The sequence below is a fragment of the Electrona antarctica genome, assembly GCF_951216825.1.
Source record: "Electrona antarctica genome assembly, chromosome: 2".
NCBI classification, from domain to species: domain Eukaryota; kingdom Metazoa; phylum Chordata; class Actinopteri; order Myctophiformes; family Myctophidae; genus Electrona; species Electrona antarctica.
This window is the reverse complement of record NC_136807.1, coordinates 4013731-4028564: the sequence shown is the minus strand read 5'-3', so window position 1 is coordinate 4028564 and position 14834 is coordinate 4013731. Positions and strand designations below refer to the sequence as shown.

Here is a 14834-nt window from a genome sequence, read left to right as displayed (position 1 = left end):
CATATGCTGGGATCATTTTTCAACTGGAACTACTGTTTAAGCATCATGGCAGAATATGATCTGCCAGCAAAAAAGTATCTTTCTATTGGAAATGTGAACAATTGGCAACATTTCTTAAAGGCTATTTGGTCAGTTACCTGTATATTGGAACAGACACCGTCTGCTCATAGAACAGTTACCTGTATATTGGAACAGACACCGTCTGCTCATAGAACAGTTACCTGTATATTGGAACAGACACCGTCTGCTCAAAGAAGTCCCAGGTGGACAATAGGTCTGTGCGGGTGAGGCTGGTAGAATGAAACCTCCATGCTCCCTGGTTGGGGATACAGTATATACAATCTAGTTAGTCTTTTAGCAGAATCTTCCTTTGTTGCTGTACAACAATACCAGATGAATAATGACCTGGATGAGGCCTGCTGCCGGCTGCCGTCTCTTCTCAAAGTGTTTCTGTCTGTGTTGCTCCTGGACCTTCAAAGCAAAGCCAGACCCTAGGATGCCCTGCATGTGAAGGTGACAGACGGGAACATACAGTATGTGATTACTACTGTACACGGGTTTCTGATCGCAAGCTGGAGGCGTTAAACATCGGTGCATGAATAGTGAATGGGCAATCGTCAAGTCGTTGTCGTCGTTTTAAAGCGCAAATAACATGCATTTTATAACTGCTTTTAATATTTAATATCATATTGTCTATGTCCCTCAAAGTTATTTCTAATGGTTTGAGCCTCTGATATAACCAGTCCTTGTCATTTCTTTCTGGACTTTGAAAGCAGTTTTAGCTGCAGTACCACAATGTCCTGAGGTGGTGGGGGTGCTGAAATGCAGATTATTTAATATTTGAGTCAGATAAAACCAGGCTTGTTTCCATTCCATGCCAGCTTGGAAAATCAACAATGGTGGACATTGTAAACAAAGTGGAAATGCAAATTTGGAACTGAAGAAGAGGAGGAATTATACAAAGTAGGGTCACTAGGGTGACATTGATGACATCACGATGAGGACAAAATCAGTTGAGCTGTTTCTGAGAGCAATTTCCATTAAAGCGCCTATATGATATGAAAGCCTGATTGTTCAAAATTGGTTATTTTTGGGGAAAGAAAACACATATGGGAGCCCCAAAAACACAAAATAAATAGAAAAGTTGAACTTTATGTTATAAGTCCTTTAAAAACAACTCTCATTAGGGGCGCCCGCTGGCCAAGTGGTCCAGGCGCACGCCACATAATAGGCTCTGGCCTGACAGCGCGTCGCGTCCCGTTCATGACGACCTTTGCCGCATGTCTCCCCTTCTCTCTCTCCCTCTTTCCTGTCCATCTTCACTTGATACTATCAATAAAGGCAGAAAAGCCAAAAACAAATCTTTAAAAAAAAGAAAAAAAACTCTCATTGAACAGAGAGCTGTACAGACTGTACAGACAGCTCAAATTCACAAATAATGCGGTCCCATTAATGTTGTAAGTGTCGATACATGCCGTACAACACTGAGGCATTTATACTCGGAGTGTCAGGAGATATCCTCATCTGATATGGGATGGGCCGCTAGGATACTATGTTTATGCCTCTCGATCGAAATAATGAGAACGAATGAGAATGAGAGGTCTATAACTACAGGACTGGACATGGAGAGTCCAATCCAATGAGAATGAGAGGTCTATAACTACAGGACTGGACATGGAGAGTCCAATCCAATGAGAATGAGAGGTCTATAACTACAGGACTGGACATGGAGAGTCCAATCCAGAATGAGAATGAGAGGTCTATAACTACAGGACTGGACATGGAGAGTCCAATCCAATGAGAATGAGAGGTCTATAACTACAGGACTGGACATGGAGAGTCCAATCCAATGAGAATGAGAGGTCTATAACTACAGGACTGGACATGGAGAGTCCAATCCAATGAGAATGAGAGGTCTATAACTACAGGACTGGACATGGAGAGTCCAATGAGAATGAGAGGTCTATAACTACAGGACTGGACATGGAGAGTCCAATCCAGAGTGCCGTCTGCTTAAAATAACTTTACTTTATGGTGAACCAGTAGGTGTCCAGCCAGGGTCTACGTTTTTCAATGGAAGAGTAGCTAAACCATCTCCAACCACTGCAGATGTAGTTATATTGGTATACTCTAGCATACAGAATGGTGAAAATAAAATTGTATTCCTAAAAACAAGTACCGGATTTTAGCTTGTAGCATACCCTCCACAGTGAGGCTGTTCAGTAGAATCTGTAGTGTTCACAATCGTGAGCTGGTTAACCCATTACGACCTTGAAAAGGTTATGTTGCTATATCAGTGGTGCTCACACCTTTTCATGTCATGGACCCCCAACATTATATGAATTTGGCCACGGACCCCCATCTCAAAATATTTTGTTCCAGGGAATGCTCATAAGCAAAGATTTTAGTTAAAAATGTTCTCTTTAAAAATATGTACTGTGGCCTGGGCCATGGCTCAGTGGTCCAGGCACCTTGACTGGGGAGGGGCCTGGGCCATGGCTTAATGGTCCAGGCACCTTGACTGGGGAGGGGCCTGGGCCATGGCTCAGTGGTCCAGGCACCTTGACTGGGGAGGGGCCTGGGCCATGGCTTAATGGTCCAGGCACCTTGACTGGGGAGGGGCCTGGGCCATGGCTTAATGGTCCAGGCACCTTGACTGGCAATCCAGTCTGGCAGTGTGCCGCGGGTTCGACTCCCGATCCCGACGGCCTTTACTGCATGTCACTCCCCCATCTCTCTCCCCATTTCCTGTCAGCCTACTGTCTGTCCCTCCATAAAAAATATAAAATAAAGGCGAAAGCCACAAAAAAAAATATATATATAATAATAATATGTACTGTATTCAAATGACCAACTCAGTGGCCTTGTGGTTAGAGTGTCAGCCCTGAGACTGGGAGGTCGGGGTTCAATCCCCGACCGGGTCATACCAAAGACTGTAAAAATGGGACCCAGTGCCTCCCTGCTTGACACTCAGCATCAAGGGTTGGATTGGGGGTAAGTCCCTGCGACATACTAGCGTCATGTCCAGGGGGTGTACTTGTACATCAAGCTGCCTCACGCTACAGAAACAGGAGATAGGCTCCTGCCCTATGGGCCTCATGGCTCGGCAAGGCTACTTACTGTATTCAAATAATTTTCAAGATTATTCCAAAATAGCAGATCTACAAGCTCATAGTGCGACACAAAGTGACGTTGTATGAGCGTATGCATGTTTCACAGGATAAAGTGTGAATCTGAAAGAGCATATATAGACTCAGAAAGTCCACTCTGACAAGAATACGTTTTAAAAAAGGGACAGAGCTGTAACATTATTGGCTAATCATGAATAAAGAAACGTTCCAAAACTCACAGCAGGAAGTGCAAAGAAGGCCACTCCGATCAGGCTGAACGTGGCAGCCAGAAGGCGTCCATTCCAGGTCTGTGGAACCTTATCGCCGTACCCAATGGTGGTCAGAGTGATCTAGTGGACACATGGAAAGGTACACTGTAAAAGGTCTTATGAGCAAACACTGTATTAATAAAGAATGGGGGAACATTTTATATTTATTCAATAGCCCCAGGGATGGAAATCAAGAAACACTGCAGATACCATTTAGATCCAGTAATATACAATTATTGATTACTGTGCTTTGCTAACAATTATGTAATACCTAAGGGACGCACACTCTCCAAGGTTATTTTCATGTAGGACTTTAGCCATGGCAGAAAGGGGGGAAATTAGGAAATATTCACTGTTTTTGAGGGTCGCTATCCCCTCCTATGTCCAGCTTTGAGGGTTTGTGTAAACACAAACATTGTCCTAACACAAACATTGAATACCATTGACAATGAATGGCCAGTTTTGAGTGTTTGTGCAAACACTAACATTGAATACCATTGACAATGAATGGCCAGTTTTGAGTGTTTGTGCAAACACTAACATTGAATACCATTGACAACGAATGGTACCATTGACAACGAATGTGTTTACACAAACATTGCGTAAACACAAACATTGAAGACGAAGGCGAGGATGCAAATTGTGATTGGCCGGAATGAGATGATGCATGGCGATGTATGATGATAAGAGCGCCCCTCACTTCACACGGGTTTGATTTGTATTTTACCAAACTGGATGACAACAGGGAAATAGGCAAAAAAACAAAGCATTTATTAGTAGTCATACCACAACTAAACATGCTTAAACATTATGTCAGCCCAGCCGCAGTATTAATGAGCAAGTGCTGCTTTCCCTCAAGCAAGTACCGTAGCATGAATGATAATGTCAGATAAATCTAATTTTAAAATCCATTGTTAACAATAACAATAGTGCCCTGCTGGCACCTTGAACAGAACAGCACCCAGATGAAATGAAAAATGGATGACTTCCAGACACTTCCAGACACTTCCAGACAATGGATGACTTCCAGACACTTCCAGACACTTCCAGTCATCCATTTTCGGTCAGACTAAAGCCTGAAGCCAAGGGTGTCACATTCTGAAAATAGCTGATTTACCAGCTCACAGCGCATTGTTTGATGCAATGTGTTTAAATCTGCTATTTTTAATGCGTGGCACCATAGTACAACATAGCCTAATTTACACATAATTTAATTTACACATAATTTAACATGGAGACAGTAAACCTAAATTAGCCCTATTTAAACTGAATGTACTCCTTTTAAGAATTGATAATGGAATTAAAATCATGCCGATGCCCATTCAAGGATCAAGAAAATAACAGAATATGTTTTTAATTAAAAGGGTTTCTCACCAGCCCCCACCAAAGGGCATCCGCGTACGTCTCAAATTCATCGTTTGAGTCCTTCTCCACCGAGTAGACCAGGAAAGAAGCCAGGATGAGACACAGGAAGCCTATGTACCACGCAGTGATCAGCTCCTGCATGGGAATACAACAAGGTTAAACCACTTAAAGCCTATATACTTGTGTTGCCTGGAGTCCTACAGGGGTCGATACTTGGTCTCCTATTTTCTCCCCCCCTCTACAACAAATCTACAATATGCCTGCTAATTAACTTGGATTAGTGGGGATGCACTGCACTCCTCACGTGAATAGATGTGATTCTATAAATGTCACAAAGGAAAAGATTCAACACATTTCAACTCTGGCAGTGTGTGTGTGTGTGTGTGTGTGTGTGTGTGTGTGTGTGTGTGTGTGTGTGTGTGTGTGTGTGTGTGTGTGTGTGTGTGTGTGTGTGTGTGTGTGTGTGTGTGTGTGTTTGTGAGACACACAGACAACAATTACAATTTTAAGGACTCAACCATTTCAATTTTAAATCCTCCCTAAAGAACCAGTAGATGCAACCATGCCGGGCAGGTGTTAGAGTATAGAGGTCGGATGAAAACCAGCAACTGGTCCTCCAGGTTGGGGGTTGCCGGGTTGGGTGTGCGGCTAACAACTCCACCCTCCAAACACTTTCAGTTACAGAAATGCCAACAAGAAAACAAAAAGAGGACACGGCCCTGGGAGAGAAAAGCTCTTCAGTTCGAAGACGCTTTACCTTGGGTGGTGAAAGCCAGGACAACAGAACAAAGGAAGAATGGAATACAGTGGACATTATGGACACAGCTAGATGACTTGGACTTTGCAGACGACCTGGCACACTGTCACATAGTCACCCATCAGATGCAGGACAAGACCAAAACACTTGCAGAGACTTCCTCACAGGTAGGACTTGTCATCCATGAGAGAAAAGCAACAAATATGAGGATAAATACTACCAGTGCAGAGCCAATCATTATAGGTGACAACACGGTAGGAGAGGTCCTTAATTCACCTATTGCAGACTATTATTAACAGTCAGGGTGGTACGGATGCAGATGTGAAAGAGAGGATAGGGAAGGCTAGGACAGCATTTAGATGTGAAAGCGAGGATAGGGAAGGCTAGGACAGCATTTAGATGTGAAAGCGAGGATAGGGAAGGCTAGGACAGCATTTAGATGTGAAAGCGAGGATAGGGAAGGCTAGGACAGCATTTAGATGTGAAAGCGAGGATAGGGAAGGCTAGGACAGCATTTAGATGTGAAAGCGAGGATAGGGAAGGCTAGGACAGCATTTAGATGTGAAAGCGAGGATAGGGAAGGCTAGGACAGCATTTAGATGTGAAAGAGAGGATAGGGAAGGCTAGGACAGCATTTAGATGTGAAAGAGAGGATAGGGAAGGCTAGGACAGCATTTAGATGTGAAAGCGAGGATAGGGAAGGCTAGGACAGCATTTAGATGTGAAAGCGAGGATAGGGAAGGCTAGGACAGCATTTAGATGTGAAAGAGAGGATAGGGAAGGCTAGGACAGCATTTAGATGTGAAAGAGAGGATAGGGAAGGCTAGGACAGCATTTAGATGTGAAAGCGAGGATAGGGAAGGCTAGGACAGCATTTAGATGTGAAAGCGAGGATAGGGAAGGCTAGGACAGCATTTAGATGTGAAAGAGAGGATAGGGAAGGCTAGGACAGCATTTAGATGTGAAAGCGAGGATAGGGTAGGACAGCATTTAGATGTGAAAGCGAGGATAGGGAAGGCTAGGACAGCATTTAGATGTGAAAGCGAGGATAGGGAAGGCTAGGACAGCATTTAGATGTGAAAGCGAGGATAGGGAAGGCTAGGACAGCATTTAAGATGTGAAAGCGAGGATAGGGAAGGCTAGGACAGCATTTAGATGTGAAAGCGAGGATAGGGAAGGCTAGGACAGCATTTAGATGTGAAAGCGAGGATAGGGAAGGCTAGGACAGCATTTAGATGTGAAAGCAGAGGATAGGGAAGGCTAGGACAGCATTTAGATGTGAAAGAGAGGATAGGGAAGGCTAGGACAGCATTTAGATGTGAAAGCGAGGATAGGGAAGGCTAGGACAGCATTTAGATGTGAAAGCGAGGATAGGGAAGGCTAGGACAGCATTTAGATGCTGAAAAGAGAGGATAGGGAAGGCTAGGACAGCATTTAGATGTGAAAGCGAGGATAGGGAAGGCTAGGACAGCATTTAGATGTGAAAGCGAGGATAGGGAAGGGCTAGGACAGCATTTAGATGTGAAAGCGAGGATAGGGAAGGCTAGGACAGCATTTAGATGTGAAAGCGAGGATAGGGAAGGCTAGGACAGCATTTAGATGTGAAAGAGAGGATAGGGAAGGCTAGGACAGCATTTAGATGTGAAAGCGAGGATAGGGAAGGCTAGGACAGCATTTAGATGTGAAAGCGAGGATAGGGAAGGCTAGGACAGCATTTAGATGTGAAAGCGAGGATAGGGAAGGCTAGGACAGCATTTAGATGTGAAAGCGAGGATAGGGAAGGCTAGGACAGCATTTAGATGTGAAAGAGAGGATAGGGAAGGCTAGGACAGCATTTAGATGTGAAAGCGAGGGATAGGGAAGGCTAGGACAGCATTTAGATGTGAAAGCGAGGATAGGGAAGGCTAGGACAGCATTTAGATGTGAAAGCGAGGATAGGGAAGGCTAGGACAGCATTTAGATGTGAAAGAGAGGATAGGGAAGGCTAGGACAGCATTTAGATGTGAAAGCGAGGATAGGGAAGGCTAGGACAGCATTTAGATGTGAAAGCGAGGATAGGGAAGGCTAGGACAGCATTTAGATGTGAAAGCGAGGATAGGGAAGGCTAGGACAGCATTTAGATGTGAAAGCGAGGATAGGAAGGCTAGGACAGCATTTAGATGTGAAAGAGAGGATAGGGAAGGCTAGGACAGCATTTAGATGTGAAAGCGAGGATAGGGAAGGCTAGGACGAGCATTTAGATGTGAAAGCGAGGATAGGGAAGGCTAGGACAGCATTTAGATGTGAAAGAGAGGATAGGGAAGGCTAGGACAGCATTTAGATGTGAAAGCGAGGATAGGGAAGGCTAGGACAGCATTTAGATGTGAAAGCGAGGATAGGGAAGGCTAGGACAGCATTTAGATGTGAAAGCGAGGATAGGGAAGGCTAGGACAGCATTTAGATGTGAAAGCGAGGATAGGGAAGGCTAGGACAGCATTTAGATGTGAAAGCGAGGATAGGGAAGGCTAGGACAGCATTTTAAATGTGAAAGCGAGGATAGGGAAAGGCTAGGACAGCATTTAGATGTGAAAGCGAGGATAGGGAAGGCTAGGACAGCATTTAGATGTGAAAGCGAGGATAGGGAAGGCTAGGACAGCATTTAGATGTGAAAGCGAGGATAGGGAAGGCTAGGACAGCATTTAGATGTGAAAGAGAGGATAGGGAAGGCTAGGACAGCATTTAGATGTGAAAGCGAGGATAGGGAAGGCTAGGACAGCATTTAGATGTGAAAGCGAGGATAGGGAAGGCTAGGACAGCATTTAGATGTGAAAGAGAGGATAGGGAAGGCTAGGACAGCATTTAGATGTGAAAGCGAGGATAGGGAAGGCTAGGACAGCATTTAGATGTGAAAGCGAGGATAGGGAAGGCTAGGACAGCATTTAGATGTGAAAGCGAGGATAGGGAAGGCTAGGACAGCATTTAGATGTGAAAGCGAGGATAGGGAAGGCTAGGACAGCATTTAGATGTGAAAGAGAGGATAGGGAAGGCTAGGACAGCATTTAGATGTGAAAGCGAGGATAGGGAAGGCTAGGACAGCATTTAGATGTGAAAGCGAGGATAGGGAAGGCTAGGACAGCATTTAGATGTGAAAGCGAGGATAGGGAAGGCTAGGACAGCATTTAGATGTGAAAGAGAGGATAGGGAAGGCTAGGACAGCATTTAGATGTGAAAGCGAGGATAGGGAAGGCTAGGACAGCATTTAGATGTGAAAGAGAGGATAGGGAAGGCTAGGACAGCATTTAGATGTGAAAGCGAGGATAGGGAAGGCTAGGACAGCATTTCTACTGCTCAAGAACATCTGGCGCTCTAGAGAGATACAGCAAAAAACAAAAATCAGAATCTTCAACTCCATTGTAAAATTAGTCCTGCTTTATGGGGCAGAGACATGAAGAATATAAGACCAGTCCTGCTTTATGGGGCAGAGACATGAAGAATATAAGACCAGTCCTGCTTTATGGGGCAGAGACAAGACGAATATAAGACCAGTCCTGCTTTATGGGGCAGAGACATGAAGAATATAAGACCAGTCCTGCTTTATGGGGCAGAGACATGAAGAATATAAGACCAGTCCTGCTTTATGGGGCAGAGACATGACGAATATAAGACCAGTCCTGCTTTATGGGGCAGAGACATGACGAATATAAGACCAGTCCTGCTTTATGGGGCAGAGACAAGACGAATATAAGACCAGTCCTGCTTTATGGGGCAGAGACATGACGAATATAAGACCAGTCCTGCTTTATGGGGCAGAGACATGACGAATATAAGACCAGTCCTGCTTTATGGGGCAGAGACATGACAAATATAAGACCAGTCCTGCTTTATGGGGCAGAGACAAGACGAATATAAGACCAGTCCTGCTTTATGGGGCAGAGACATGACGAATATAAGACCAGTCCTGCTTTATGGGGCAGAGACATGACGAATATAAGACCAGTCCTGCTTTATGGGGCAGAGACATGAAGAATATAAATATAAGACCAGTCCTGCTTTATGGGGCAGAGACATGAAGAATATAAGACCAGTCCTGCTTTATGGGGCAGAGACATGACGAATATAAGACCAGTCCTGCTTTATGGGGCAGAGACATGAAGAATATAAGACCAGTCCTGCTTTATGGGGCAGAGACATGAAGAATATAAGACCAGTCCTGCTTTATGGGGCAGAGACATGACGAATATAAGACCAGTCCTGCTTTATGGGGCAGAGACATGAAGAATATAAGACCAGTCCTGCTTTATGGGGCAGAGACAAGACGAATATAAGACCAGTCCTGCTTTATGGGGCAGAGACATGACGAATATAAGACCAGTCCTGCTTTATGGGGCAGAGACATGAAGAATATAAGACCAGTCCTGCTTTATGGGGCAGAGACATGACGAATATAAGACCAGTCCTGCTTTATGGGGCAGAGACATGACGAATATAAGACCAGTCCTGCTTTATGGGGCAGAGACATGACGAATATAAGACCAGTCCTGCTTTATGGGGCAGAGACAAGACGAATATAAGACCAGTCCTGCTTTATGGGGCAGAGACATGACGAATATAAGACCAGTCCTGCTTTATGGGGCAGAGACATGACGAATATAAGACCAGTCCTGCTTTATGGGGCAGAGACATGAAGAATATAAATATAAGACCAGTCCTGCTTTATGGGGCAGAGACATGAAGAATATAAGACCAGTCCTGCTTTATGGGGCAGAGACATGAAGAATATAAGACCAGTCCTGCTTTATGGGGCAGAGACATGAAGAATATAAGACCAGTCCTGCTTTATGGGGCAGAGACATGACGAATATAAGACCAGTCCTGCTTTATGGGGCAGAGACATGAAGAATATAAGACCACAATCAATAAAGTCCATCCTTTAGTAAAAGGCTGCTACTACAAGTAAGACGCGCAAACGCGGGAAGCGAACGCAGCTCGTAAATTGCAATAACAATTAGAATAAATTACGTACTTTTTAACGTTTTTTTTAAGTTAAGTTGTTTTAAATTAAATGTTTTTTCAAGTTATTTTTTTAGTGTGTGTATGTGTGCGTGCGTGCGTGTTTCTTTTTTAGGTTTTTTTTTTTAAGTTTTTTCTTTAAGTTTTTTTTTAAGTTAAGTTTTTTTTTAAGTTAAGTTGTTTGTGTGTGTGTGTGTGCGTGCGTGCGTGCCTGCGTGCGTGTGTGTGTGTGTGCGTGCGTGCATGTGTGTGTGTGTTTTTGTGTGTGATACAGCTGCGCCCTCTGGTGGTGGGCGGGTGGTGTTACAGCGTGACACACAGACACACACACAGACGTGATCTGCTGGGTCTCATAGTAAATGCTCACTGCGTTCGCAATTAATGATTAAAACAACAAACCACCCCCTCCATAACATGCTGACCAGTTAGAGGAACAGTTTCAGCAACACATTAATTTCACAAGGCTCATTAACCAAATGCCTAAAGACCACCTGACTGTGTGTATGTGTATGTGTATGTGTATGTGTGTGTGTGTGTGTGTGTGTGTGGGGGGGGGGGGGGGGGGGTCCTAGTCGACCTCAGGCTCTGCAGAGGTCACACAATAGCATGTCCTTGCAATATGCATGGGTTTTGCACACCACCATACTTTTTGCACTATGTATAGATTTTTCACTTCAGCAATATTTGCTCAGAGCCGACAGCTGCTCAATCTGTACGACTGCAACTGACTGCATGCACCATGCATGGTATATATGTCTCTTGTCTATCAAGACAAACGGCACATCTGTAGTGCACTGTTCCATTATATTATATGTTGTTATGCCCATACAGTGCATTTTGTAATCAATAATTGCCCAACATCAGCACAAATCAGCAGATATGTCAATACATACAGGGGGCTATATTGCCTGCTCCCTTTTTTGGATTAGTTTACCTGTATCAGACTGCCTTCCTTGTTTTGATGTAATACATTCATTGGATGCGTTTTTCAGAAAACCGGCGAAAAAACGCTGCTAAAAATCTGAAAAACGTGTGCAAGGACCTTAACTGTCAGAAGCAACAGAAGTGACTGATGAACCCAACTGTGTGGTAGAAATGATCAAGGCTCTGTAGATCGCTGGCTTGAGTAAAGTTGTTGTGCACACGATTGGGTAATTTGCTCTCAGTTTCATGTCAAATCTTTTTATTTAATCTCATTTGAATGATTAACGTTTAATGTCTTCAAAAACATTGTGTTGACCCCTTTCATTCTAATTAAAAAGTGCATTAGAAATATCTTTTACTTTATGCTTTAACCCTGAATAAAGCATTAGAAATAGTACTTCAACTAAATTAGAGTATATTGCAGAAGAGTACAGTATTTTCCCATTTGTGTGCGTAAAGAAAAAGTCAACTGCTAACCTCTGTTAGGTGGAGGATAGAGGCTATTTTCCAGCTTCATAATGACTGGAGCTCTCACAGTCAATAGGCATTCTCCTGATTTATAGTTCTTGCTACAATAGGTGAAAGGGAGCAGGTAACGATGTTCATCAGGGAGCAATTCTGTTGCAGAGATTTATTGTGGCCACAGTGGCGGAGCTAGTCGTACATACTGTACATACAATAGCAGAGAATCTTACAGACAGCTCAGCACATCAGATGAGAGTTTCCCTCCCTTCAGGACAGCTAAGCCGGTAGACTCATCAAAGATCTTAACTATCCCAAACGGACCGTTTCAGATGCTGCCACTTGGTAAGTGGTTCGCCATCCACAAGGCCAAGGGCAACAGGCTCTGTAGTAGCTACTTCAAGCTACTTAGTCTAAAATAAGTATTGTCTAAAACTAAGTACTGCACCCAGGCGATCAGGTCTTTGAATGACAAGACCAGGTACAGTACAAGAGGCTCCGTTAAAGTGAATACCCCCAGGTAGGGATGGGTCCCGAACCTCGGGACCCATCCCTACCCCCATGCAATCAGTCTACGAAGGTATTGTTGTCTGTCTGCCCATGTGGAGCAGCAGCTACTCACACCCAATCGGGGTGCATATGTTAGTCCGAAGTACCATAGTCTGACATACAGTACATGGCCAGTTAAGACTCACCCGTTGCTCAGACATACATGGCCAGGTAAGACTCACCCGTTGCTCAGACATACATGGCCGGGTAAGACTCACCCGTTGCTCAGACATACATGGCCAGGTAAGACTCACCCGTTGCTCAGACATACATGGCCAGGTAAGACTCACCCGTTGCTCAGACATACATGGCCGGGTAAGACTCACCCGTTGCTCAGACATACATGGCCAGGTAAGACTCACCCGTTGCTCAGACATACATGGCCAGGTAAGACTCACCCGTTGCTCAGACATACATGGCCAGTTAAGACTCACCCGTTGCTCAGACATACATGGCCAGTTAAGACTCACCCGTTGCTCAGACATACATGGCCAGTTAAGACTCACCCGTTGCTCAGACATACATGGCCGGGTAAGACTCACCCGTTGCTCAGACATACATGGCCAGTTAAGACTCACCCGTTGCTCAGACATACATGGCCGGGTAAGACTCACCCGTTGCTCAGACATACATGGCCGGGTAAGACAAGGTAACAACCCTCACACACTTATTTAAACACCACGCACACTGACACACTGCCAAGTATGGCAAAGACCGTGAGGTCGAAACGTCGTATTTTCTGCCTGCCTGTCGCAAAATAAAATTTGGAGCATCTTAAAGTGAGTTGCGAGCCCCTGCTTTCTTTTTATAACTACAGCAGGCGCCTGAATATTGAGGTCATTGGCTTGGCTGATGGCAGGAGAGCCAGTGGATTTATTTTGAATCAATGCTGCCCCGAGCCCTCAAGATCCGACTACCAAAGCCAGGAGCTTAAACCTGGAAAGAGTGCACGGCTTTCTGGCACCAAAACCAGACGTGAAATGTAAAAATAAAACATTCAGGCCGACGCTACATCCAGAGACAAGCAGAGTGATGGAAACAGTGAAGATGGCATTTTACATACAGTGGCTGTCATTCTACTGTGATTTCTCATCAGTCGTGATGAAGAAACACAAAGCATAATACATGGTGAAACAACTGATGCGGGACAATGGGATAGCGTAAGCCATGCCCTTCCCGGCTACAGTTGCCGTCAAATGGGTCAGGGTATGAGATCTATAGGAACCGTTACCGAGCAACATTCCCCTTCACAGTGGGAATAGACAGGGCCAATGCTCTTCCATATACGTATTACTATTAAGCAATTGGCTCTAGCAATGGGCCGCCTACAGCACCTCTTCCCTGGCTGGGTAGGACATTTATCATTAAGATAAATCCTCCCCCAGACTACTCTACTCACTGCAGATGATACACATGTTGTTATCAAACAAGGTTATCAAAGTGCTTGAAGGCTGTATGGCTGAGTTATTTTATCTGCAAAACCCAAAATGGCTTCGATGGATTAGATTAGATGTACCAAATGTGAGACTCTTATCAACTGGCAGCACATCTCCTGCGCTCAAGTGTTCAAAACGTTTAATCCCTGTATCCGAGTGGATCAGATTAGGAGTTTGGGTAGTTCAAATCCAAAAAACAGGATTGGGATCAGTTTGATATCCGATCAGATCAGGAAATCAAATACAAGCTTTCATTTGTATTGCTAGAATGTCACTGGTATTTGCTTGCTCGCTGTTGAGAAAAATCACACCCGTGATTTGATGATGAGAAGTGAGTGGTGCAACTCTGTGTGGGGGTCCCCGGGGGGGTTCCAGACCCACAAGAATGCGCCCAGGGGGCCGGGCCGGTTCCGGCGTGCTGCCCCGCGTCCGAAACGGTTGAGAAATCATATATACAGTTAATACGTGCATGTGCGTTTGTGTGAAAAACCAACCATGCTATTTTCGTGCTCAGACCCACCCAGCCACACAACTCCGTAAGGGAGTGGTTGCACCACTCAAAAAACAAACCGTGATGTTCCATTAATACAAGCATTATATTATTGTTAGGATTTCAAAAGGCTTTAAAAATCTCAAAATGTGTTTTCACACACACACACACACACACACACACACACACACACACACACACACACACACACACACACACACACACACACACACACACACACACACACACACACACACACACACACACACACACACACACACACACACACACACACACACACACACACACACACACACTAGTAGTCCCAGTTTATTCATAATAGTGCAGAGTAAAGAACAGCATTCAGAGAAGCATGGCCTTCGGCTGCATCGGAAGAAAGGTGCCCAGAGTCTTAATCTCCAGAGCCTTTTATATTGTTCTCTCAACCCTTACTGTCCGTCCTGCCCGTCCTTGTTTTTGCCA

The 14834-nt window shown here is 44.6% G+C and overlaps 1 protein-coding gene across 3 annotated transcripts in view; it reads right to left on the bottom strand.

The window, feature by feature from the left end:
* LOC306938705 (potassium voltage-gated channel subfamily KQT member 2-like) overlaps positions 1–14834 on the bottom strand; it is a gene marked incomplete at both ends in the record, with an annotated part of 44350 nt that overhangs the window by 18447 nt on the left and 11069 nt on the right. For all 3 annotated transcript variants that reach the window (XM_079522970.1, XM_079522971.1, XM_079522972.1), the window contains 4 exons: positions 222–316; positions 406–501; positions 3350–3460; positions 4754–4879. In XM_079522970.1, the coding sequence (XP_079379096.1) occupies positions 222–316; positions 406–501; positions 3350–3460; positions 4754–4879 (428 nt within the window). The remainder of the gene's footprint in view (positions 1–221; positions 317–405; positions 502–3349; positions 3461–4753; positions 4880–14834) is intronic.